Source organism: Apodemus sylvaticus, chromosome 17, assembly GCF_947179515.1.
Source record: "Apodemus sylvaticus chromosome 17, mApoSyl1.1, whole genome shotgun sequence".
NCBI lineage: Eukaryota > Metazoa > Chordata > Mammalia > Rodentia > Muridae > Apodemus > Apodemus sylvaticus.
In genome coordinates, this window is record NC_067488.1 from 45634205 (window position 1) to 45661980 (window position 27776).

Consider the following 27776-nt stretch of genomic DNA (forward strand, 5'->3'; position numbering starts at 1 on the left):
TCTATGTCTCCCTCTGTCTACAACTTGCTGATCAGATATGAGCTCTCGGTTACTGCTCCAGCACCAGGCCAGCCTGCCACCATGCTCCCCACTATGCCAGTCCTGGACTACCCTCTGAAACTGTAAACAAACCCCCAACTAAATGCTCTATTCTATAACTTGCCTTGGTCAATGTGCTTCATCACATCAATTGAAAGCAACCAAGACAGAAGTAGGTACCAGAAGTGGGGTATCACTATTACAGGTCTGACCATACTTTTGGGTGGAGAAATATGGAACCTATTCCACCAACTCTCCATCTCCCGTTTCTCTCTATCCCACTCCCAACTCCCTCCCAGAAGTCTCAGTAACCCCACCTAAGGCAGGAGTTAGAACAACGTAAAAAAGAATATAGAAGCCGGGCGGTGGTGGCACACGCCTGTAATCCCAGCACTCTGGGAGACAGAGGCAGGCGGATTTCTGAGTTCGAGGCCAGCCTGGTCTACAGAGTGAGTTCCAGGACAGCCAGGGCTACACAGAGAAACCCTGTCTCCGAAGGGAAAAAAAAAAAAAAACCAAGAATATAGAAAGTTTCATATTCCAACATCCTTAAAGCTCGGCCACACAAGGTCCCTTCCCATCCAAGGTACCCACCTACAGGTAGTAAAATTGGACTTATGAATGCTCTCCTTAAGAGTAAAAAACCTTAAAAGAGCTTAAATCTTTTCTAGGTGAGTCCTTTGGCGTATCAAACCAATTGGATTATTGGGCCTCCAGGTTTATATATGGGGTGAATTAATATCAGTCCTGGGTATTGTTTTCTTAGGGGAAGAATGGATGGCTGCGAGCATCATCTGGGAGAGGGAGCACCTAGCTGGACCTAGAGTCCTGATAGACAATGCTAGATGCCCTAGTCAGGATCCCGATGGGATAGTAACAATAAAGTCCACTAGGGACAGATGAGGAATCTGAGGGTCCTTGTTATTAGGGAAATGAGAAAACCAGTTCCCTGATCTCAGAATATTAAGGCTTTTAATGCTGGGCAGTGGTGGCGCATGCCTTTAATCCCAGCCCTTGAGAGGCAGAGGCAGGTGGATTTCTGAGTTGGAGGCCAGCCTGGTCTACAGAGTGAGTTCCAGGACAGCCAGAGGACTATACAGAGAAACCTGTCTCGAAAAACCAAAAAAAAAAAAAAAAAAGACTGAAGGATTCCTTTCCTTTGGTCACGGGTTGCTAAAGTTACATTTTATGACCAATAGTTGGCCAGACAGTTTAAAAAGTTACTAAAGATAGAAAGCTGAAGGGGTAGAGAACTTAAAGATTTGCTTGTAGAGGCCCAGAAAGAGCATGCTTGAAGGCATGAGGAAAGTAAAGTAAACAGAAAGCTAAGATCATGGTCTCCCTCTGTGAACCAAATGCCCCAGAAACAGGACCAAGGCTTAGGATCCCAACGATGTCATTCTCATGCCTTTCTGGTAGCAGAGGCCCCACAAGTGTGTCAATGTGGAAAGGTGGAGCACTTTGAGAAGGAATGCCCAGATGGAGAAAGGGTGATTATTCTCATGAATTTTAATCACAATTTGGAGGTCTATTTTTCACTGAGACCTCATGGGAACCTTTAAAGATAGTTCCTATGGAGGAAGAAATTATCTTTCTTTTTGATCAGGGGAATTCCACTTCTCCCTATTAAAGGACTCCCAAGGATGAACTTTTTCCCAGAAAAATTGATAGTAACCAAGGTTAGGGGAGAATTCTCTCCTCCATTTTCTGAAAAAACTGCAATCAATTTTCAGGAGAGGCAAAGAATAACATGGTTTCTTTGTGTTCCAGAAGCAGGAACCAACCTATTGGAGAAGAGATTTGATATCCAAATTAAGAGTTGGAATTAACCTATTTCAGGGTGAAGTCAAGGTCTCCTTTGATTTGATGATTCCCTGGGCTGAAAAACAAATCAAACCTAATGTCTGGGCCCAAGAAGGAAATCGTTGTGACTTGCAGGGTCCTTCCTCCCATCCAAATTGAGCTGAAACACCCTATACACGTGTTTGAAGAAGTCAGTATCCTATTTCTTTAGAGGGAAGATTAGGGTTCAAACCTATCATTGAGTTTATAGAAGACAGACTTCTTAAAGCCTATATGTCCTCCTTCAAGACACCAATTCTACTAGTCAAGAAATACGATGGTTCGTATCAATTAGTCCAAGATCTTACAGCAATTAATCAGATTGTTAAAAGTAAACACCTTGTGGTCCCCAACACATACTCTCTCCTCAGTAAGACCCCAACAGTGGTTCAGGGTCACAGATTGAAAAGATGCCTTTTGAGCTTGCACCCTTATGTTGACAACAGAGACCCTTTTGCCTTTGAATGGGAAGACCTCCATCTTGGAGAAAGCAACAATATTAATGGGCTCCCATAATTCTTCTAATGTGTTTCCCAGATACTTGAACAGCTTTGAGAATTGTCCCGCTACCCATATGCTTACTGTAATATGCAGATGATCTTCTCCTGTCTGGGGACTACCAGAATGAGGTTATCAACACCACCGTTAGCTTCCTTGGCAGTCAAGGGTTTTGGGCATCAAAAATAGGTAATATGTGTAAGATGAGGTTAGATACTTGGGGCAAGTGGTCATTCAAGGTCAAAGGTTAAGGCCTGAAATAACCAGTTGGGGTTTCTTCTAGTGCCATTGAGTCATTCAGCAGTGTATGATGTCATACAGCTGACCTGCATCCAACAGTAACTTCCACACAAACTTCTTTATTTTGCAAGATGAATTCCCTTATGTTTATTTTCAACATTAATAAGACTAGCAACCCCTCAGTTTGTATTGCTTGCTAGGATTAATTATCTACATATTTGGTTTTCTGTTTTGTTTTAGGGAGGGTCTCAAGTAACCTAGGTTGGCCTTGAATTTGTTATCATCTTGCCTCAATCTCTGAAGTGCTAAAATAAAAGTGTGCATCAAGATGCCCAGTTTTTCCAGTGCTAGGGCTCAAGCCAAGGTTTTTATACCATACTAAGCGGGCACTGTGCTGAGTCACACCATCACTACACACTGATATTGGTTTTCACAGTTTTTTAATTGGCTTCATTAAGTCGAAGGAAACTGGGTGTAAGAATTCCTTAGCCACTGCAAATACAACATTGATGGCTTATTCGTGTATCTTGCGGTAAAAAAGGTACAATATAAATAACACCATCAAGGATCTCCCGGTGTCTGCACTGACCCTGGGGTACACAGCGTGGAGGCTATACAGGCAGGATTCAGACAGCTCTGCTGCTATCCAACTTTGCTTCACTGAGAAATGTTACCTAGAGTTGGAGAAAACCACAGCTTGCTCAACTTCCAAAGGAAAAAAGAAAAAGGTAGATTCTGATCTCAGAGCTGAGGCACCCAACCTCACAGGATAACCCCAGTAGACAGTAAAAAAGGGCAATCTAACCAACGCCCATCAAAACCAAAACAACAAAAAACAAAAACAAAACAAAAAAACAAAAACAGTAAGAAACAAACAAACAAAAAAGGAGTCATAGTAAAAACAAAAAGGGAAATCTAAAATGCTTTTCAAAAAAAAATTTTTTTTTTTGAGACAGGGTCTATGTTTGTCTGGGACCTCAAACTCACAGAGATCCACCTGTCTCTGTCACTCAAGTGCCTGGCAAGGCGTTTAAAACACAAAACATGGACAGCACTTTGTTAAAAAGGAAAGTCTGGTAATGAGGAAACCTGGGAGTTGGCAGCAGTCAGGGTGTGTTGGCAGAAGAGAATGGAAAGTACAAGATTTGTTCACGGCACATGACTAATTCAGTGAGGGCCAAAAGATCTTTAAGTTACAGCCACCCCACCAGGACGATCTCCGGCGGGAGTTTTACTCTTTGTAGCTGTCCCTGTTGCTGTTGGCCCTAAGCTCCAGTCACCACAGCTATGGGTTTGTGCTGGTGTCTCAGAAGCCTGCACCCTCTGCCTCACAGTGGCTGCCCTCCAGGCTTCCGTCTCCCCTGCACCCAGAGAACCTACATTTAGTCCCACCAGCCACTGGCAGTGCCACCTCGGTCCCTGGACCATCCACGTGCTTGCCAATCATGGCCATATCTGTCCTTAGCATCATTAATATTCTCAAACGAGACAGGTCGAATCCACTGATTCTCTGGGTCTCTCTCTCTCTCACAGTCGCCAATGAAGAGAGAAGTCATTATCTTGAAACCTCCCATCAACTGCTCTTTAGTGCGGGAACTCAACCCTGCGATTAAAAACCTAAACTTGACCTGCTGTTCTGAGTCGGTCAGGACCCTGAGCATGAGGTGTGAGGTGGGAAGACACAATAGGCCACACAGCCCCAGCCTCCTAACATGCAAGTCTGTTAGTAACAGTTTATTTAACTTTCATTATGCAATCCTACCTAATATAGAGCAGAGTTTCCAAACTGTTTTCTACATTTGTCACGTTAAAAATGTCTTTCTTGGAAAATCTTTTTGATTTGAATTAAGTATCTTTCAGATCCCTCCTTCAGCTGTGGCTTCTCTCCAACACGAGTCACATGGTGTGGAGTAAGGGGCGACACCCCACTACTGGCTTTACCACCACATTCCTGGCATTTATAGGGTTTCTCCCCAGCCTGAATTTTCTGATAGTCCGTGGACTGTGAGGATGTGCCGTAAGTTTTCCCACACTCATGACAACCCCGGGATTTCTCATCACTCCGTATTGTCCACTGCAGGACAAGTTTTGCACTGTGGCTGAAGGCCCTGCCACCTCTCTCTCCAGCAGACAGATGGCTGGAGTCATAAACAAAGTCTGGGCCACACTCAAATTCCTGTGGGTTCTCGCCCATGTGAATGCGTTGATGCTGAGTGAGAGCCGATCTCCTGCTGAAGGCCTTCCCGCAGAGACCACACTCGTAAGGCTTCTCTCCAGTGTGAACACGCTGGTGGAGGGTGAGCTGGGAGCTCTGGATGAAGGCCTTCCCGCACTCCGTGCACTGGTAGGGCTTTTCCCCGGTGTGCACTCTGCGGTGCTGCATCAGAGTCGAACTCCGGCTGAAGGCCTTCCCGCACTCGCTGCACACATAGGGCTTCTCCCCGGTGTGAATCCTGACGTGCTCAGTAAGATGAGAATTGAAGCCAAAGGCCCGTCCACATTCTCCACACACATAGGGCTTCTCCCCAGTGTGAACCCTGTGGTGAAGGAAAAGGCTGGAGCTCTGGCTGAAGGCTTTCCCACACTGAGCGCATTTGTGGGGCTTTTCGCCTGTGTGAATCCTCTGGTGCTGAATAAGGCTTGCATTCCGACTGAAAGCCTTCCCACACCAACTGCATCCGTGGGGCTTCTCCCCCGTGTGGATCCTCTGGTGCTGAGTTAACTGGGGACTCTGGCTGAAGGCTTTCCCACACTCACTACACTTGTAGGGCTTCTCCCCTGTGTGTATTATACGGTGCTGAATGAGACTTGAACTTCTACTGAAGGCCTTCCCACACTCATTACACCCAAAGGGCTTTTCTCCAGTGTGAATTCTCTGATGCAGACGGAGATAGGAATTGAGCCCAAAAGTCTTCCCACATTCATCGCACTTAAATGGTTTATTCCCAGTGTGGATTCGCTGGTGTAGAATAAGATTTGAGCTGTGCGTAAAGGCCCGCCCACACGGACCGCATTCATAAGGCTTTTCCCCAGTGTGACTCCTGCGGTGCCGACTTAGGTCTGAATTATATTTAAACGTTTTATTGCATATGTCACATTTAAAGACTCTCTGTCCTGCTTTATTTCTTTGAATTGTAACAACACTTTGGCTGGGATTCAAGTGTTTGTCAAATGCAGAAGCCTGGGCTTTCTCTGGGAGTTGCCCCCGACAGATCGTAAAGTCCTTTTGAGCAACAATCTTCAAACCCTGAGTAGCAGAGCCCCCGCGGCTCCTGTCTCCCTGACCTTCACGGGCACGAGCTTCCTGGGACTCAGATGCCTGTGTGTTAGCCCTTGGGAATTTTTGTGATAGCAATTCTGGGGTTTTTACTTCTTTGGAACATTTCTGGTTTAAAATGGAGAGCTCCTTCTCAGTTTCGGTCTCAGAATCTGTTAAACAAAAAGCACAGATAAGTGAGCAGAGAACCCCTGTGAGCAGACAGCACGATGTGCTTCATGTTTCCACAGTTCTGATGCACCAGCTATGAAGGCATGCCTTGGTCCTGGCGTGGGATGCAGAGGCAGGCAGACCTCTGTGAGTACAAGGCTAGCCTGGCCTACATAGTAAGTTCCAGGACAGTAAGACTACATAGGACCCTGTCTCTAAACAAACAAACAAACAAATAAATAATCAAGCTATTATGTAAAAATCAGATGCATCAGTAGAAGACTATGGCAGAACCCCAAAATAAGGACAGCCAGCTAGCAGAATAAAGACAGCAATGTTCACTAGTCATCAAAGCAAGGGAAAGCCAAACCGTCAGTGATAAATTAGCAAATTAATCTATTCAACAAATACAAGGCCAACCATGTTCTAGGTAAGGAACACAACAGGAAGACAGACACAGTCTCTGCTCTCAAGAAGCTCATACCCTACTCAGGAAGACAGATAATGATTTGTTTGTAGTTATTTTGGGGTGTTGTTGTTGTTGTTGTTGTGTAGCCTATGGTGGCTTGGAACTCAGGAGATTCTGTCACTGAGTGCTGGTATTAAGTCACATGTCACCATTTTCAAAAAGGAATTGATAAGCCCTGTACCATGGGATCAGTATGTTCCCATGAGGAAGGGTGGATGTGAAACAGTTCAGGGTGCCTGCCCGGCAGCAGTGGCAGACAATGCACAACTGCTGGGGTGTGAGGAGGAAGGTGCTGAGTCCAAGGACTAAGGCATTCTCACCATGGCCAGAGCAAGAGGTGGGTGACAGGGACAGGGACAGGCACAGAGGATGCTGCACAGAGCCTGAGAAGACTGGGTTTAAGAATTGATAGCCTGCCGGGTGGTGGTGGTGCGCACTTGGGAGGCAGAGGCAGAGGCAGTCGGATTTCTGAGTTCGAGGCCAGCCTGGTCTACAGAGTGAGTTCCAGGACAGCCAGGGCTATATAGAGAAACCCTGTCTCAAAAAAACCAAATCCCCCCCCCAAAAAAAAACCCAAAAAATAGAATTTAAATGAAATGAAAAAACAAAAATTAAAAAAAAATAGAATTGATAGACTGCACATCCCTGCTCCCCAAACTACTCGCTAAGAATGTATCCCAAGACTTAGAAGCTGTCCACTGGCTTCTCCAAGCATCCTACAAACACACACACACACAGAGTAAAATACATCTTTTTAAAAGAGAATTTATCCCACGTGAATGCCCACATGCATCAGGTGAATGAGTATGGCAGTAACTGAAATGCTGTTTGTAAGTATGGGGAGATGAGAAAGGACAAAAAATTTCAGAACCCAGACATCTGTCTAAATACATCTTTACTCAGATAACACAATACCTTCCCTTACATAGTAATGGAAAAACATATATTTAAAGGAAAGTCTATGATATAGTATAAAACCAAGTAAGTTCCAAAATCTGATGTACAGAATATACCAATTTTTACTGGGAAAAAAACCACATATATGTACTATTTCTGCCTTAAATGTTTGGTGCAAATTGCTGAAGTCATCTGGCCATGGCAATTTCTCTGAGGAAAAGTTAGGAAGTAGGTTTATAGACCAGGCTGGCATCAACCTCTGCCTTTGCCTCCAGAGTGCTGGGACTGATATGCACACATCACCGTGCTCAGGAAAGAGATAGTTAACCTAATGAATTCTCACTTACTTATTTATACAGTGTATCTTTCCCCTGCATCACCCTTGCTGCCCTGAGAGGTGAGGAGAGGGTGCTAGATACCCTGGAATTGGGATTACAAGTGTTTATGAGCCACCTGAATTAGCTGCTGGGAACTGAACCTGGGTCCTCTGCAAGAACAGCAGGTGCTCTTAAACAATGAACCATAAATAATTAATTATTAATAATTTTAATATTTATTGTGTGTGTAGGACAAAAAGATAATTTGTGAAATGCTATTTTTAAAAAAATTGTTATTTGTTTAATGTATGAGTGCTCTTCTACATATACATCCACATGCCAGCAGAGGGCGTCAGATCCCATTACAGAGGGTTGTGAGCCACCATGTGGTTGCTGGGAACTGAACTCAGGACCTCTGAAAGAGCAGCCAGTGCCCTTAACCACTGAGCCATTTCACCAGCCCGTGAAATGCTATTTTTCCTTTCACAATTCCCTTCAATCATATGGGCCGTCAGGCCTCGGAGCATGTGCTTTTACCTGGTGAGCCCTATCCCTTAGGTCTGCAAAACATTTTTGAAAACAATAATTTTAAAAAGCAGTGCTGCTTTCTGGTTTGTACCCCAGGTCCAGGTGGCCAATCCTGGTTACTGCAGGTACAGCATCATACTGGACAACAAAGACAACTTCGACGGTAATGACCAATGGTTAATTGTAACTCAGGTTAATTAAGGAACATCTAGAAGGAAAGGCAAAGCATTGAGAGCCTCCATTTTGGGGAACAAACATAAGCCAATCATAACTAAGTGTGAGTTCATGTGCTGGACACCTGAACACCCCAGCACTGATGGGTACCCTCTGGGTTGGTGGTGTTGGAGACCTTTTCCTTACCGCTGTGAAGGGACTAAGTCCTTAAAGAGCCCTACTACCTTTCTCATCCACTGCTACCTGCTAGATGGAAGCTCTGTGCACTAATTATCACTGACAGCTGCAGTTTTCCTCCTAACTATAACCCCAGGCTCTATTCCTCTGTTGACATTATATGAGAAATGATAAACAGCATTTCAATCATTGCTCCTAAATAAGCTTCAAAAGAAAAATATCAGAGCCTACAGAGAGAAAAAAAATCTTTCAGGCTATGTATCAGGCATCAGTTTAGTAACTAAAATATATAAACAATTACAAAAATTAAACAATAAAACCTCTGAAACCATCCCCATGTTAAATGAGTCAATGAACAGAACAGACAGTTCTTAGAACAAATGGAAATTAGATCAAGTATAGTGATCAGATATTGTAGCACTTAAGAAACAGAGGCAGGAGGATCAGAGTTATTCTCAGCTATACAATTTTCATGCCAAACTGAGCAACCTGAAACTCAGTCTCAAAACAAACTGTAACAATACACACAAAAAGTAATACAAATGGCCTATCTTTGAAAGGCAATTCAGAATTCTTAGTCAACAGTGAAAGGTAAACTGAACCTGCTTTGAAATCTCCCCCAGCCTGGCTGGCTATCTCAGAGAAACAAGCAGCTAACGCTGGGAGAATGTGGAGAAGGAGTGACCCTCACACACTGCTGGTGGGAATGTAAACTGGTGTATGCAGTGCAAAAGTCAGGCCAGAGCCTTCTCAAAAACACTAAGGATCTCTGTGAGTCTGAGGCCAACGTGGTCTACACAGCATGTTTCAGGACAGTCAGGGCTAAATAGACTCCGTCTTAAAAAACAAAACAACAACCAAACCACTGAACATAGATGTTCCATATGACCCAGCTATACCACTCCTAAGCATATACACTTGGCACACTATCTCCATAGCCAGAAAATGGAACCAGTGAGATCCAACCGATATGTTGATAAACTGTAGTACATATACACAGTGGAATTTTATTTAGCTGTAAAGGAAAATGGATACAACTAGAAACTATTGTGTTTACTGAAATCAGCCAGACACATATATAGATGATTTGTTCCTATATGAATCTAGGTTGTTAGTCTGGGGGCTGGGGAGACGGTTCAGCAGTTGAGAGTACCCAGGATCAGTTCCCACCAGCCATAGTGGCTCACAACCATACAGAACTCTAGTTCCAGGATACCTGATGCCCCACTTCCAGCCTCTGAATACACCAGGCATGAAATGGTCCGTATGCATACATGTAGACAAAATACTCACATAAGATAAATCTTTTTAAAAATTGCTTTCCAGCCAGGCAGTGGTGGCGCACACCTTTAATCCCAGCACATGGGAGACAGAGGCAGGTGGATTTCTGAGTTCGAGGCCAGCCTGGTCTACAGCATGAGTTCCAGGACAGCCAGGGCTACACAGAGAAACCCTGTCTCAACCTCCCCCCAAAAAAAATTGCTATCTCCCCTATTTTCTGAGATATTACTAATTTTCTCTCCAAAATTATTTTAATGTAAATATGCTCATGAGCTGAAGTCTAGCTTAGTTGATAGAGGGCCTGCCCAACCTGTGGGCCATTCCCAGCACCACTTAAAATCAGAGGTGATGGTGAATGCCTATGATCTGAGCATTTAGAAGGTGGTGCAAGAGGATCAGGAGTTTTAAGGAATTTCTGACTAAACAGAAAATTTGATGCTACATGAGGCCCTGTATCAAAGTGTCCAAAGTGTCCTTTTATTACAATTTGCAGGATCTGTGTCAAATGGTGTGTGTGTGTGTGTGTGTGTGTGTGTGTGTTTAAAGATTTATTTCCATTTTAAGTATGGGTGAGTGTTTTATGGCTGTCACAGAGGTCAAAGAGGGGCTTTGGAAACCCTGGAACTGGACAGCCACCACATGGGCCCTGGAACTCTAACCTATGTACTTTGGAAAAGCAGCCAGTGTTCTTAACTGCTGAGCTATTGATCCAGTCCCCTCACAAACACTTTTTTTTTTTGATAGGGTCTCATTACAGAGGCAAGGTTGACTTACACACCTGACCACACAGCCTATGCTGATCTTGGTGTTACTATCCTCATATTGGTCATTTGTCCCTCTGCTCTTTAATTCCCTATTATTTCATTTTTTAGGTGTTAGGAATAAAATCCAAAAGCTTATGCATTCTAGACAAGTACCTGTTGTACTCTTACCAACTGAAACATTTCCTCTCAAATGAAATATTTCTTCTTGGAGGAAAGTTCATAATACTCAAGGAATAAAATTTACAAAGCTCAGAAAGTTCCTGAAATTTACAAGATTCACAAAAACCCTACCCAGGGTTTTAAAAGCAATAAACAAGTATAAGAGAAAAGAGATTCTGACCAGCCAAGGTGCAAACAACTTGGTTATAAAACTCCAAGGAGGCCGGGCGGTGGTGGCGCACGCCTGTAATCCCAGCACTCTGGGAGGCAGAGGCAGGTGGATTTCTGAGTTCGAGGCCAGCCTGGTCTACAGAGTGAGTTCCAGGACAGCCAGGACTACACTGAGAAACCCTGTCTCGACAAAAACCAAATCCAAAAAACCAAAAAAAAAAAAAAAAAAAACAACAAAAAAAAAAAACAAAAAAAACTCCAAGGAAACAGCTTTCATGAATGGTTACATACAGACAGACAAAATATACACAAAATGAACTTTTGAAAAAAATATTAGTTTTCCCCCCAATTTAATAAACTATTTTCTGAGATAGTAATACATTTTATTTCCAAATAAAAGTCTTTTGACATAATTGTGTTCAAGAGCTGAAGATTCAGCTTAGTTGACACCATGCAACCCTTAATTTGAAGGAGCTTCAGTTGTGCTTGGTCCTTTTGTCTCATCCTGTTTACCACAACTGAGAGGTTGGAGAGTCCTGGGCATCCACAGGGAGGAGACATTTGGTGTCAGAGCTGCCCGGTGAGCCACTCAAGCCCCCGTAAGTAACCCCTCACCCCCACTCATGTAATACCCCATAAACTCACTGATTCATTAGACAAACAGAATTTGTTTTGGGTCAGTGTCAATATCTGGGGTGTAAATACATGTTATCCACGCCTAAGAACTCAGCATGAGGCTACCAACTACAGGTCACAGTGCACTGGGATAACCACACTCAGTATGGTCATCAAAATCATTACTGCAAAAATGGAATAATGATTTCCCTTTCAAGTGACATTACTCAAGAGCTCCCAAGGGGCTCAGACACCCACTAGCTGCCATGAGGCTTAACCAATCAGAAAAAAAAACGTCATCAATGCACCCTCCTCTTCTACCAAAGCACCCAGTTCTATGCTTCATATTGAAGCAACCTCAGCTCTGCAAAAGCCTCTCGGCTGTGATCAGGCTGCGACAGAGGGACAAACACAACCCAGGCTTCTCCGAATGAAGGGCTGCATGATGTCATCTTTCAGGAAATAAATAGCTAGACATAAAAGCCACATACCAGGATTAATTGGATTCTTGACCCAAGATGGTACTGCCCACTCACAACAACCTCATTCTTCTACAGGCTTGAAAGGCTAAAATGTTAATGGAAAAAAATTCATGTCCTGGATGTTTGTGCTGAGACATTCATGCATGGGTATGGTTGGGAAAAACAATGAACAGGCGCACGTGTGTGATAATCATATAAAATTCTCCCAAATCCACTCAATACATTTCTTTAGACTTATTTTATTGTTTGTTTTGCATACACACACACATACACACACATTTTTTTTTTTTTTTGGTTATTTTGGATTTGGTTTCTCGAGACAGGGTTTCTCTGTGTAGTCCTGGCTGTCCTGGAACTCACTCTGTAGACCAGGCTGGCCTCGAACTCAGAAATCCGCCTGCCTCTGCCTCCCAGAGTGCTGGGATTACAGGCGTGTGCCACCACTGCCAGGCTGTTTATATTTTTTCAAGACAGGTTTCTCTATTTGGCCCTGGCTGTCCTGGAATTTACTCTGTAGACCAGGCTGGCCTTGAATTTAAAAGATCCACCTCTGCTTCCTTGGTGTTGGGATTAAAGGAGTATGTCACCACCACCTGCTAGATTTATTTTATGTATATAAATGTTTTACCTGCATTTATGTTTGTGCTTCACACGAATGCCTGGGGCCCATATAGGTCAGAAAACGTTAGATGAGATCTCTTGGAACTGGAGTTACAGACAATTGTGAGTCAACACACAGCTACTGAGAACTCAATCTGGGTCTTCTGCAAAAGCAGTAAGTACTCTTAAGTACTGAGTGAACTCTCAAATCTACTTTTGAAACTTATGTAGGAGAGAGTGCTACAAACTGTGTATTATTAAAGGCTGTTGTGCAGCAATTCTCTCCAAAGGAAACCTACTTCTTAGAATGACACTCATTTGATATAGGATGCTTTAAAGAGGTGAAACACTCAATCCCAGTATGGAAGCTTATTTGCCTCAGGAACTGAACAACTCAGTCTTTAGGAAGTCTCTGAGAATGACCAAGTACACTGGGCCTCTCCTTCGAGCATACAGAAACTGTAAGAACTGCTGAAAGCCATAAGAAACCTGGCTGGAAGAAGCAGAGACCAGGGGCTGGCAGGATGGCTCAGTGGTTAAAAGCGTTGGGTGCTCTTCCAGAGGTCCCGAGTTCAATTCCCAGCGCCACATGGCAGTTCACAACTCTATAATTATAATCCTGTGAGCTCCAACAACCACTTCTGGTGTGCATATGTACATGCTGACAAAGCACCCACACGTATAAAATATATAAATAAATAAATAAATCTTATTTTTTAAAAAATGTAAACTGGGTGGTGGTGGCACATACCTTTAGTCCTAGCACTCAAGAGGCAGAGGCAGGTAGATCTCTGAGTTTGAGGGCAGCCTGGTCTATGGAGTGAGGTCCAGGACAGCCAGGGCTGCATGGATAAACCCTGTCTCAGAACGGGGTGCGGGGGAGGGGAGAGGATGGACCAGCTGAGGTCCCCGGAAGATGCTCAGACCAATGGAGCTACTCGGAAAGGACACTTTCAAGCCGGCGGAACTGCTTGCAGGCTGGACTACACTCCAGGTTTCCAGCCTTCAGGAACTGTCTGCCATGCTGGAGTGGGTTGGTGATGTAGCTGTCTTGTCACCATTTATGTTCCTGTAAGGAACCCCTTACCCACATCCCTGTAAGTAGCCCACTGGTTCACCAAGCTGGACATGTGATAGCATCCTCCTGTCTGTTGTCAGTTCCCTATCTGTGGTGAGAAGACGTTTGCTCCCTTTTCCCCAAGAATAGTGCCACATAACAACAGCTCATGACAAATAGCAATAGCACCTTGACTATTGGGACCTCTGTGGTTCTTTGAGTGAACTGTCCCCCATGGTCACAAACATCTGAATACTTAACGCCACGATGAAGTTACTACGTCACCGGGGCTCTGAGGTTTCAACGCCTGGTATCATTCCAGTTTGCACCTGCTGCTGTTCCTGTCGCTTGCTGCCATGTCTTCTTGCCCTAATGGACTCATCCCTCTGCAACAAACCAGCCCTTCCTTCTATAAGGGCCCTGGTCACGGTGTTCTATAAGTAACCAATGCAGCCTCTCAGGCCCCATGAGCATGTGATATTAAGTAACGTGGCTGATAACTAATAATTTGTTAGTAATAAGGATGTATTAAAAATACGTTTTGTGTCAGCAATGGTGGCACACACACCTTTAATCCTAACTTGGGAGGTAGAGGCAGGCAGGTGGAGCTGAGTTCAAGGATAGCCTAGCCTAGCCTACAGAGAAAGTTCTGGGACAACCAGAGCTACATAGAAAAAAGAGACAAAAGAAAAAAAAATTCTTTGCAGGAGCCAGGGTATGCTTCAGTGGATAAAAGCAGCAGAGTTTAAATCCCTAACGTCCACTTAAAATACCATGCACGGCTATAAATTCCTGTATCCTAGCACATGAGGATAGGGGTAGGGCCAAGAGGATCTTCAGTGTTTGATGGCCAGCCAGCCTAGTCAAAATGTCAAGATTCCCAGTTTAGGCAGCAATAAGAGGAGACTAATGTTATATTCTGGCTATGTGAATGCCCATACTTTGTAGACATCTTTGTCTACAGACTGTGTGAATACATGCACATGAATGCCTGCAGAGGCCAGAGGTACCCGATCCCTGGGGGCAGGAGTTACCTATGGTTGTGAACCACCTAACAGGGGTGCTGGGAACTGAACTCTGGTCCTCAGGAAGAACCCGTGTTTTTAACTGCTGAATCTTCTTTGCAGCCCAAGTTTGTGACATTTCAATGGTTATCTTTAAAATCACGTAAAGGGCAGGCTTCTGGGTATCTGTGAGGCTGTTCCCAAAGAGGTTTATCTGAGGGAGAACAGATCCCAAACGTGGACAGCAACATCGGGTAGGATGAACAGAGTAATCAGAGCCAGTGCCAGCATCCTCGGCTTCTCATGGACACAATGTGACCAGCTGCCTCACTCCTGCTGCCTTGCCCTCATCAAAACAGAAGGTTCCTCCTCAAACTATGAGATACACTTAAGTTGCTCCTTGGGTATTTTGTCACAATAATAATTAATACAATGTTACAGAACATCTGCAAACCTGAGAGCCAGAAGGGTAGACACTTAACCTTGCCTGTTGCTGCAGCCTTGTTTTCTTTTGTGAGTAAGGCAGAGGACCACTTCAGGTATCCTTCCTTAGGAGCTGACCAACTTGTTTGTTGAGACAGGGTCTCTCAGCAGCCTGTATCTTGCCAAATAGGCTAGACTAACTGGCCAACAAACCCCAAGAATCTGCATGTCTCTACCTCCTTAGCACCAAGATTACAAATACATGTCTGTCTTTTCATATGTCCGGGAACCCAACTCAGGCCCTTGTCCTCGCAGGAAAAACTACCTCCCCAGCCAGGGTCTCACTGTGTAGCTCTGGCTGACTCCACTCAGAGCTCCTCCTTTCTCTGCCTTCCGAGTGCTGGGATTAAAGGTGTGTGCCTCCACCACCAAGCCACTTGATGTGAGTTCCTGGATAGTAGTTAAGACTTCTTTGGCTGCCTGTGTTGGTAACTGTTTTATTTCTATAAGGAAATATGTGATATAAAGGGAAAAGCTAACTCATGATCTAAAGGTTTGAGATGTGACAACTGTACTGCTGTGGGCCTCTGGGCAAGGTCACCAGGGGGCAATTGAAAAGGAAGTACTCAACAGAGCAAGACCCTTACGCTGTGACCACAAACCAGGGAGAACTAGCACTGTACCACAGTCTCTTTTAGGACATGCCATCAGTGATTTACAGGTCTTCTAAACCTTTAACACATGGACCTTTGAGGGTCACCTGGCCAAACCATAGCATTGCCTGAGTTCTGCAATCACTCCTTCAGAGTTCCTGTGTGGATGCTAATTTCCCAAGCCCTACTCCATCTCTAGCTGGCCAATTTTACAACCTAGATTAAACCCCTAGCACAAGACTTTGCCATGTTTGCTTTGAGTCTTTTTCCTGTGTTCCCTGAGCTCCCATCCATGTTTCTGCCATAGGTCTGAACCCCAGTTAATGACGGAAGCCTCTGGTCTTCAGCCTATCTCTGTGTTAGTTGAACTCCGTATGTCTGTTGGACATTCTAGGTACGCCTAAGACTGTCAGTACCCCTGAAATTGTCTCCGCTTGTTGCTTCTTCTGAGGGGGTACACTTCACGAAGGAAAACAAAGCCAAACAAACCAGAACAGAGAGAAATTGTGTAGAAATCGAACTTCAGTAGTCTCTGAAGGCACACAACTTTGTTCTGAATCTTGAATGCTCAGGAAACCATAAGCTATTCCAGTGCACGTGTCACAATGGGCGTCCCTACACAATGGCATGTCCCTGTTACCTTTGCCACAGTTTAGGTTCCATCTGTCAAAGATGCTTATTGTATGTACGTGTGTGATGTGGGGGTTGGGGGGAGCATGTGCCACAGCAAGCAGATGAGGACGCGGACAGTCCTCAGGAATTACTTCTCTCCTTCCACCCTTATATGGACTCCGGTTACCAAACTCAGCTTGCCGGGTTTGTGTTTCAGGTGCCCTTTTCCGCTGGACTGGGCCGTCTTGCTGGCCCAGGGCTCAGCCTTGATGTTGTGTCTGGCCTGAGTTGGATAAACCAGTTGCATCAAGGCGGCATATTAGACAATATATTGGTATTTGTAAATAAAATTGTTATAGGTACCGGTGTACAAATTTTTATCTGGGTATAGAAAGCTTCAATTTATTTAGATATAGGCCAAGAACACAATTGTTGGAACTTTTAATAAGTATGCTAAGTTCTATAAGATACAAAGTATCTTTTAAGCCAGCTACATTTTGCATTCTAATGCAATGAATGACAGTTACTGTTATACCATATCCTTACCAGTATTAGTATTTTCAGGGTTCAGATTTTTGCCATTCTAAAAGATATGTAGTGATACCTCAGTATTTTACTTTGTAATTCCTTGGGGACACAGTCAAACATTTCATATGCTTACCTGTCATCTGTATCTTTTCTTGTGTCTGATTGGGTCTTTTGCACATTTTAAAAGTAGTTTTTTCTTTTTCTTTTTCTTTTTTTTTTTTTTTTTTTTTTTTTTTTTGGTTTTTTGCTTTTTTTGAGACAGGGTTTCTCTGTATAGCCCTGGCTGTCCTGGAACTCACTCTGTAGACCAGGCTGGCCTTGAACTCAGAAATCCGCCTGCCTCTGCCTCCCAGAGTGCTGGGATTACAGTCGTGCGCCCCCACCGCCCGGCTAAAAGTAGTTTTTATTACTGAATTCTAAGAGTGGCTGCTGTAATCGATGCTGTAGTAGATAATAACCGCCATCTACTAGATATAATATTTGCAAATATTTTTAGTCTCTGGACTTTTTGTTTCTTTTTGCAGTTTATTTTTAAAAAGTTTCAAATGTCAACCTGGCTTTACTGATTGTCTTTGGTGCTATATCTGAATATTTTGTCTTGTTATCATTTGGAAACTTTAGAGTTTTGTATTTTGGACTAAATTTTATCCTTCCTTCTAATTCATAAGATAAAATCCTAACTCGCAATAGCATTTAGAACTGTGCCTTTGGGCTGCAGAGACGGCTCAGCGGTTAAGAGCACTGACTGCTCTTTCAAAGGTCCCAAGTTCAAATCCCAGCAACCACATGGTAACTCACAACCATCTGTAATGAGATCTGATGGCCTCTGGGGTGTCTGAAGACAGCTACAGTGTACTTACATATAATAAATAAATCTTTTTTTGTTTGTTTGTTTGTTTGTTTTTGTTTTTTTCCCAGACAGCCCTAGCTGTCCTGGAACTCACTCTGTAGACCAGGCCGGCCTTGAACTCAGAAATCTGCCTGCCTCTGTCTCCCAAGTGCTAGGATTAAAGGTGTACACCACCAACGCCTGGCTAAATAAATCTTAAAAAAAAAAAAAAGAAAAAGGAACTGCGCCTTTGAGAGGTAACTAGGGTCTGATAGAAAGGCGATAGGAGCTGGTTCTCACAAGGAGATAAGTACCTTTTAAGAGATGCCATTTCTGGAGGTCTGCTCTGTTTAAAGGGAAAATCAGCCCAGTGTGGAGAAGCACACCTTTAATCTCGGCACTCAGAAGACAGAAACAGGCAAATCTCTGAGTTTGAGGCTAACCTGCAAACTCATGTATATAGAGTTCCAGGAAAGCCAGGGCTATGGAGAAAGACCCTGTCTTGAGGAAAAGGAGGGAGGAAAGGTGTGGGGGGCGGGGAGAGGCCATTTCTGTCTACACCAGGACAAAACGAGATTTATCATCTATAACTGAGATTTATCAGAGTCTAATAACATCATTCTGATCAGAGACTCTCAGCCTCCCCTAAGTGGTTATAAATGGTTCTGTTGGTTAAGCAGTTAGCTATAACAGCAGCAGAGTAAGTATGAACAAACCAAGACTGTTGACTTTTGTTATCTTTTTAATTGGCATGTAGACATCTAGTATTTGCTGAAGTGTTCCTTCTCCATTGAGTACGTCTGCCCCTTATCAGTTGATATTTATGAAGTCCTTCATACCTGCATTGTCTATGCTTTTTCAACGATTGCTAGATCACTCCGTTTATGTTTGATAATACCACACTGCCTTGGTAACTAAAACTTTATAGTTCAATCTTGAGATCAGGTAGTATGACATCCGCTTTTTTGCTTCAATAATGAGCTAGTTGAGGTCTAGATTAGAATACTGCTTTAAAATATTTGTAAACTTATGAATTGACCCCTACAACCTCAATCACCAGTATCCCACCTACCCTACACTCAGACTGAATATCTAGGTAGCTGTACAGCAGACTTGGGCTTTTTTTGTTGTTGTTTGTTTTTGTTCTTTTTGAAGACAATTTCTCTATGTAGCCCTAGCTGTTCTGAACTCACTCTGTAGATCAGGCTGGCCTCAAACTCAAAAGATACACCTCCCCTGCTTCCTAAGTGCTGGGATTAAAGGTATGGTCCACCACCATACTGATAGCTGAGAGTGTTTTAAAGTTCTAATTTATTAACAGCTAACATTTAGGCTGAAAACATTCACTCAGCCCACCACCAGCTTTATAGGTCCTTGAGAATTGGAAATAATTCCAATGATACATTAGTTTTCTTTTAGGAAGGGAGAGTTTGATACTCAAAATATTTCTTCTTTTGTACTTCAAAATAAGCTGGAATTTCCACATAAACCCTTTTGATGCCTGTTCCTTATATAGCTTTCCCCTGGGCCTTACAAGATAGGGGCCAGAGGCGTCAGCCCAACTGCCAGTTGTTAACCAGTACACTGTCCAGGAAATAAAGAGAGATCGCTAGTTGTTCTAAGATCTTGAGAGGCTACATCTCCTCACTGCTTATAAGAGAATTTCTGTAGTTTGTGGTACTCACCAAAGGGAAGGCCACTTACAGTTAAGGAATCAAGAGTCACTGGGTGGTCACGAATCAGAGATGCTGTTTTTCTCAGGCTCCAAGAGTACTGGCTGCCTTCTGAGGTTTCCAACCCATGCCTTGAGATCCCATGTTTTCCAGTTAAGAGAGTTCCCTGCTCTATGTTTATGGGTAGGTGAAGCTGCTAGAGTCTTGGTTCTGAAGAGCCACACTACCTAATACAAAGTTTGCTAAAGACTACTCTTTGCTTCATAAAGTTAATTCTAAGTTGTGGTTTTTTGTAAAGGAGGCTGATCAAACCTGAAGAAATAACATTCCAGGTAAAACCTTAGCAACATAATCATCTTTCCTAATTGTATCCTGGATTAGTGAACAAGCAGCTTAATGCAAAAACAGAAAAGTGCTTCGAATCTGAGGGAAATCCACTCATAACTTGAGGAAACAGATATCCCAGGAAGGAGGCCAGCGGGTCCTTTTCAGTTGTTCAAGGGATCACATGGTCACACACAGAAGGACTGAATGAAGCCAGTGGCAAGGCCCAGTCTCACAGCAATCGTTTGGAACCTTCTGAATTTCAACCAGGGTGAGTGAAGCTCAAGTTGTCATGGTCTCTAGGGAGGGGACTCAGTCAACTCAGCAGTATTAGTGAACAGAAGACTGGAATGACAACGAAGGAACAAAATCATACCTACATCAGCTAACCAAGCTATTACAGAGCTAACGCTATCTGGGAGTACAACGTGCCTGCCTATCCCAAGACAGAGAAAGGACTCCAACCTAGCCGGTGCTAACCCCACTGTCCAGGTCTCCTCCAAAGAAAACTGCTTAGAAAAACAAAACTGCCGGGTGGAGGTGGCGCACATCTTTAATCCCAGCACTTGGGAGGCAGAGGCAGGCAGATCTCTGAGTTCGAGGCCAGCCTGGTCTACAGAGTGAGTTCCAGGACAGCAGGGGCTACACAGAGAAACCCTGCCTGTAGGGGTAGGGGGTGGGTGGAACTATGTATGAGAACCATGAGATCTTCCTGACATATTCCTGTTTGTGTATTAAACTGTTCATTGCATTCCCACTCAAGCCTCCTTAGTTCTACTTCAGCTTGTGAAAGCCACACAACCCTCTTTGTATGTATGTATATATACATACATACATCATATATATATACATACATACATCATATATATATATATACATACATATATATATGATGCATTTACTATGTAAATTTCTATTGAAGACAGTTTTCTGTGCATTCCACAAATGTTGGTAAGTGCAAGTTAAACTTAGTGTGAAGTGTTTTAAAATGTCTGAGATCGCTTTTTTGACCCTGTATATTCTGGTGCCCACCTGAGATTCCAGCAATCAGGAGTCAGAATCAGGAACTCTGAGAGAGGCTAACCTGGGCTACATCAGGGTATGTCTCAGAAAGGATCCTTCCTTGCCTTTCAGTTTCCTGTTACTTGGTAAGCAGATGTGCTCAGAAGGAGCTATGTGAGCAGGTCTCAGGAACGTGCTCAGCGCTGGGAAGGGGAGAGGGCCACAGCACAAGTAGATCTCACTTCCTGTGACTAAAATTCTCCTTCCTCAAGCCAGAAAGGCACTGGGAAGATTGTTTATCTGAAGAGTGGCCGTTTTAAGTCATACTTGAAAACAGTTTTCTTTCCTTTCTTCATGGTCTTTACTGTGAGGTCCTGGTTAAGCTCCTGAAGGTATAACTCAGAAAAATGTTCCCTCTTCCCAGTATCTCCTTGGGTTCTGGTTTTGGTTGGTTGGTTGGTGTGTGTGTGTGTGTGTGTGTTTTGTTTCCTTAAATGTTTGTATTTATTGTGTGTTCTAGTGTATAGTGTCCTGGGAAAGGAGTTGGTTCTCTCTGTCTACCATCTAACTTGTGGGTTCCAGTGACTGATTTCACTTAGTGGCAAATGCCTTTACTCACTGGGGACACTCGCTAGCCTGCCGTTGAGGTTTTCAACTCAGACTAGTCTCCACTTAGCATCCGGAAATCTGTCACTTACAGATATTCCCTACCTTACATAGTTGACTCTGATCTCAGTTCTCTGGGAGCCATAAAAGATGTTTCAATGTGATGAGCTTTTCTGAGACAGGGTCTCAAACAGCCCTGGTTGGCTCGCACACTCATATGTATATACTACTTTCCAAGTGCCAAAATTACAGGCATATACTGCCAGGTCTAGTTTTATTCCATATTGGGGATCAAACACAGGGTCTTGTTCATGCCAGGCAAGTCCTGTGACAACTGAGCCATATCAATCCTCAGCTCATTTTTCTCTATTTAAATAAACTATATATAGATGTCTCCAACTGTATCAGTCAGCTTCCTGATAGCATGACAAAATCCCTGGGATAATGAACTATTTTATACTCAGGTCAGGTGTCCTGTGCAGCTACATGCCCCTGCTTCTTTGACCCTGTAGCAGACCAGTGCGTCATGACAGGGCGGAGGAGGCCTGCTTACCTTTTGGCAACCAGGAAGAAAAAGAAAGAGGAAGAGATCAGAGTTTCAATATGTCCATCAACGGCATGCCCCCAATGACCTTTCACAGACCCCAGGTTCTAAAGTTCCCACTATCTCCCAGTGGTGCTCTAGGCTAGCTTTCAACACAAGGCTTGGGGAACATTTCAGATCCCAATTACAGCAATTTACCCTGAGCTAACGGAAGAAAGTTTCTACTTTTCTGTTTGTTTTGAAACAGGATCGTGCCATATAGCCCAGGACAACCTGGAATATATGAATAGTCCGCTTGCCTCTGCCTCTGTGTGCTGGGAGCATACATGTATATGTGTCTCCACACTCCCTGATTTTATGTGCATTGGTGTTTTGCCTGCATGTACTGTCTGTGTTGGGGTATTAGATGGGGGGTGGGGGTGAGACCAAAACAAAACAAAACAAAAACACTAACAGACTGAACACAAAAATTAAAAGACAGAGTGAGCCGGGCGGTGGTGGCGCACGCCTGTAATCCCAGCACTCTGAGCATTTCTGAGTTCAAGGCCAGCCTGGTCTACAGAGTGAGTTCCAGGACAGCCAGGGCTACACAGAGAAACCCTGTCTCAGAAAAACAAAAAACAAACAAACAAAAAGACAGAGTGAATAGAAAATGGCACCCTATTGTGTGTGTGTGTGTAAATATAAACCATTACAGCCAGGTTGTGGTGGTGCATGCCTGTAATCCCAGCACTCTGGGAGGCAGAGGCAGGCAGGTCTCGGAGTTTGAGGCCAGCCTGGTCTACAGAGTGAGTTCCAGGACAGCCAGGGCTTTACAGAGAAACCCTGTCTCGGAAAAAACCAAATCCAAATATATATATACATATAAAACCCATCACAGTTGGAATTAAATAGATACTCCATGTCAACAGAAACCGCAAGAAGGCTGGAGCTGCTTTGTTAGCATCTCCTAAGATGTCTCTGCCAAATGAGGACAAGTCACTACCACAGCTTCAGAACAGAGCCAGCGGACACTGACTAAATCAAAAGGAAAGACAACTTCCCATCCTTGGATAATCCTAGCACCTGAAAGAACAACTAAACAAGCAAACAAGCAACAACAACAACAACAACAACAAAAACCAGGAAAACCTGAACCCCACCATCAGCCTGGTCAACTTAAATGACAATGTACACGCCTATGCCGACAGAACACACATCTCTTTTTTACATAGATATGGTTGTGGTTGGAAGGAGAAATGTCTTCCACAGGCTGGCATCTTTGAATACTTGGTCTCTACTCGGTGCTAGAAAACTTGAGAAAAGTTATGGAACCCCTTAGGAGATGGTGCCTTGCTGAAGGACTTCCTGTCCCCACCCATGTGTCTCCTCGAGACCTCCTTTTGCAGATGCCATGTGATCACTCTGTGTCCTGATTGACAGGCAGGCCACACACACTCCTACTGCCGCGAGTTTCCCTCCATCATGGACCCTGCCCCTCTGGAACGCCAAGCCAGAATAAATGAATCCCTTTCTTTTCTAAGTTGCTTTCTGTCAGGGCACTCAGTCACAGAAACAGAAAAGTTATTAATACACACACAGAATGCTTTCTAAGAGAGACCTGGAAATCTTAAGACATCTGGCAACTTTAAGAATAAAACTATACAGAGTTATGTTGCTTGACCACAGTAGAATTGTATAACAAATTAACAACAATAAGATAATTAGGTGGGCTGGAGATGGCTCAGCGGGTAAGAGCACTGACTGCTCTTCTAGAGGTCCTGAGTTCAAATCCCACAACCACATGGTGGCTCACAACCATCTATAATGAGATCTGATGCCCTCTTCTGGTGTGTCTGAAGACAGCTACAGTGTACTTAGATATAATAATAGATAAATCTTAAAAAAAAAATAAGAAAATTAGAAAAACAACTACTTAGGGGCGGAGAGATGGCTCAGCGGTTAAGAGCACTGACTGTTCTTCCAGAGGTCCTAAACACACAACCCACACTCCCAGCAACCATATGGTGGCTCACAACCATCTATAATAAGGTCTGGCACCCTCTTCTGGTGTGCAGGCATATAGAACATTGTATACATTATACATAATAAATAAATCTTTAGAAAACAACTACTTAGAAACTCACACATGTCCAATTATTGATTGGACTAAAGAATTGTTAAAAAAAAAAAAAAAAGCTGGCCGGTAGTGGCGCATGCCTTTAATCCCAGCACTTGGGAGGCAGACATAGATCTCTGTGAGTTTGAGGCTAGCCTGGTCTACGAGCTAGTTCCAGGACAGCTAAGGCTACACAAAGAAGCCCTGTCTTGAAAACAAACAAACAAGGTACATTTTGAACTATATGTTAATAAAGCATATGGAAAATTCATGACGTACATACTAGAGCGGACCTGTAATGCTGGCTTCTCAGGAGGCTGAGGTAAATAAGACCTCAAACTCAAAGCCAGCCTAGAATAGAACACGAGTCTAAAGCCACCATGAGCAACCAAGACCCTGTCTCAAAATAAAGTCACGAAAAGGGCTCCAGACATAGCTCATTGGTAGGGTATTTGCCTGGCATGCATGAGTTCAACACACAGCACCAAAATTAAAAAGAAAAGAAGGCAGGCGGGCCAGAGAGATGAACGCGCAGGAGCTAAGAACACACACACACACACACACACACACACACACACACACACGCCCTTCTGGAGGACCTGCGCTGGTACCCAGTACCCTCACTGAGCAGCTCACGATGCCTATAACATCCAGGAGATCTGATGCCTCTGACCTCTGCAGTCACCTGTGCTACAGTGTATACACACACACACACACACACACACAGAGTAACATTTGCAAAAGAAAAATGTGAAATGTACTTTCATAAAGTCTTGATATAAATGCCTTTAAGAAAACAGAAGTATAAATCAACGATCTAAGCTCCCAATTTCAGAAAAGCTCCAGATACCCAATTTCAAGCATGTAGAAAATGGGGAGGGGGTGGGTATTACTCAAAAGAGCTTTTCCGAGTAAGCCCCTCAGAAATAACGATGCATCCATTTGTGGTGAAGGACCAACTAATAAAGGGTAAACAAACACTTGATGTCCTTAACACAGAGAATAACAGCAAATGGGAGGCCATGACTGATGACACAGAAGCCACTCTGACAGTGCGGGACAGTACACAGGACACCAGGACAGACAGGGACAAGAAGAGCCAGAAACTGAGCGAGCCTCAGTAAAGCAGAATCGATAAAATAAGACATAAAAAGGCCAGGCGTGGCTGCACACGCACATCCTAGCACTTGAGAGGCAGAGGATCAGGAATTCAAGGCCATCCTTATCTACACAGCAACTTTCAGGTCAGCCCTAGCTCCCTCCAGGAGCAGGCTGAGGGAGGGGAGGGAAGGGAGCCACTGAAGAGACATTATAAAACACTAACGAGCCAAGCGTGGTGGTGTGTACGCACAGTCCCAGCCACCGCAGAGGCCAAGGTTCTGGGGTGACCTGATCTGATCCTAGGTGTTAGAGGCCACACAAGAAGACCTAGTCTCAAGAAAGAGAGAGAGAACAGGAGAAACTGAGGGCTGGAAAGAGCTGAAGGAGAGAGAGGTGTGATACAGACCATATGGCTAGTGTGAAGAGAAAAAGTAGGCTCTATAGAAAAAGTTAATGAAGAATGAAACACATTATAACCACAAACCACAATATTGGTTTTTGTTTGGTTGTTTTTTGTTGTTTTCTTTCTTTCTTTCTTTCTTTCTTTCTTTCTTTCTTTCTTTCTTTCTTTCTTTCTTCCTTTCTTTCTTTCTTTCTTTCGAGACAGGGTTTCTCTGTATAGTACTGGCTGTCCTGAAACTCACTCTGTAGACCAGGCTGGCCTCGAACTCAGAAATCCTCCTGCCTCTGCCTCCCAGAGTGCTGGGATTACAGGCGTGCGCCACCAACACCTGGCGTTGTTTTGTTTTTTTTAAGGCCTAGCAAATAGACCTTCCAAGGCAAAGGAAGACCTTATAAACAAGTGCATCCAGCAGATATGCTTCCCCTCACGGAGGGCTGGGCTGTACGCCATTACCATACCTGCCTTCACTTCCAGCCACGGAAGGCAGGGCTGGTAGGCCACTCCTGAACACCTAGCTCATGCTCACCTGTCTGGCAGCTTCTCAAGACTTCTGGTTCTTCGGCCCCAAGAAGATCCAGGACCCACAGCTCCTCCTCTTGCTCCAGCTGGGAGATCAGTTCTGGCTTTGGGCCTGGGAATCCTGTGAAGCGGGAGGACCCTGGGTGAGCTGCTATATACCCTGGGGATCAGAGCAGAGAACCCTGTCTGCTGGGTCTTCCTCACTAGATAGGGTGTTCTGCCTGCAAGGGCACACTGGTCAGGGGAGGCCAAGGGGCAAGAGAGTTCAAATGCCTACGACCTCTATCAGATGGGGAAAGGGATAGCACCATGAGGTCATTAGCAACAAGGAGAACAGTCCCTAGAACTGTGTAGACTGCCACGTGGGGACAAGAGTGGGGAAATCAAAGAGCTAAATCATCCCAAGTGTCCCTCAGAGACTCCCCACTCTGAGCCAGGATTCTAGGGCAGTTCTCACCCAGTGAGGCCACGTTCCCATAGTTCTCCAACATCACATCCCGGTACAGCGCCCACTCCTCGGGGCTGAGCTGCTGCCCTTCTGCCCTGGAGAAGTACACAGCCACATCCTGGAAGGTCAGAGGCATCTCACCCTGGAATGACAATATGCCGGATATTACACCAGGCATGGGGTAGCAGAACTGAGACTGGTGGATCAGGAGAGGCCCAATGGGACACAGCGCTACTCTTACAAGAGGCTGTAGTCTGCATCCTGATCTTTCCCACCTTCACTATCTGCTGACTTCACAGCTCTAGAGGAGACAGGGCAGTGGAGAAGAGGAATAACTCACCGGAGTCGGGGAGCAGGACTCGGCAGCCATCGGGGCTGTGAACCACCTTGCAATCCGTGGTAGGCAGGAGGCAGCCCGGGCCTGAGGCCTCCCCAACTTACTCTCCAGGAGAGAAAACCGACAAACTCGGCCCCATCCAGCTGGGGCAGCGGGCAGATGGTCAGAAGACGACAGTCCTTGCTTCGGAAGTGGCCTTCTGGAGTGTCCTGAAGCCGCGAGAGTCAGCCTGTGACCTGTCCCGTGCCGCTATCCAAACTGAGAACTGCCCCAGGCACGGCGCGAGTTGGCAGTTCCTGCCGTGCACCAGGACACCAAGATTGGACGCATAGCATCACCGCAGCCTTAGAGGGCCAGCCTGGAGAAGGCTGCGGGCCTCGCCACGACAGGCCTCACAGGGTTGCGGGTGTGAGTGGACACGAAATGGGAGGCGAGGGAGGGTTAGCTCTGGGCAAAACCTAAAGGTCATCGTCCTTCGCATCCATGCCTCCCAAGGCCGCGTTGCGTCCAGCGGCTCGTCCCTCCCACGGGTTCTCCCGCTGCTGGGTGGCCCTTCTGGCTGCGATTGCTGCCTCCTCCGCTATCCCTCCTCCCAGGTGTCGCGGCATCATCAGCGCCCTTGGCCAGAAGCTGAGGCAGCCAGCCCGGGACCCTGCCTGTCCCGCTCTGCTGTCCTTGCCCACCTGCAGAGCGACAGGAACGCGGGAGCCTCACCTCCGCCTCCGGACCAGGCACCCACCTACACCCAGCCTGGCCCGCGCTGAAGGGGCAAGTTGACTGCCGACGGGGGGCGGAACAGCCAAGCTGCGCACGCGCGGCCACGGTCGCCGTGCACTTCCGGAGCTTCTTTAGGGTCTCAGAGACCGGCGCCCCTACGCACAGACTGGGCGGGGCTCGGAGATGCTCGCCACCGTGCTGCCAGTACTGGCCAGGTC

The 27776-nt window shown here is 44.9% G+C and overlaps 1 protein-coding gene across 1 annotated transcript; it reads right to left on the minus strand.

Annotated features, from left to right (window-relative positions):
• Window positions 1–2722: 2722 nt before the first annotated feature.
• Window positions 2723–27639, minus strand: Znf251 (zinc finger protein 251). Its single transcript, XM_052161593.1, has 5 exons — window positions 27525–27639; window positions 26845–27137; window positions 26514–26646; window positions 26064–26177; window positions 2723–6048 (listed from the first exon to the last, which is right to left on the minus strand). The coding sequence occupies exons 2-5, from the start codon at window positions 26872–26874 to the stop codon at window positions 4427–4429; spliced, it is 1899 nt and encodes a 632-aa protein (XP_052017553.1). The 5' UTR covers window positions 26875–27137; window positions 27525–27639; the 3' UTR covers window positions 2723–4426.
• Between the last annotated feature and the right edge of the window lie 137 nt (window positions 27640–27776).

Excerpts from the sequence above, each read along its gene's own strand:
- Znf251 (XM_052161593.1), bottom strand. The coding sequence starts at position 26,874 with ATGGCTGCCGAGTCCTGCTCCCCGACTCCG. Across the intron at positions 26,647-26,844 it reads AGTCCTGCTCCCCGACTCCG|GGTGAGATGCCTCTGACCTT; the intron begins GTGAGTTATTCC and ends TTGTCATTCCAG. Across the intron at positions 6,049-26,063 it reads CTTGAGAAGCTGCCAGACAG|ATTCTGAGACCGAAACTGAG; the intron begins GTGAGCATGAGC and ends TTTGTTTAACAG.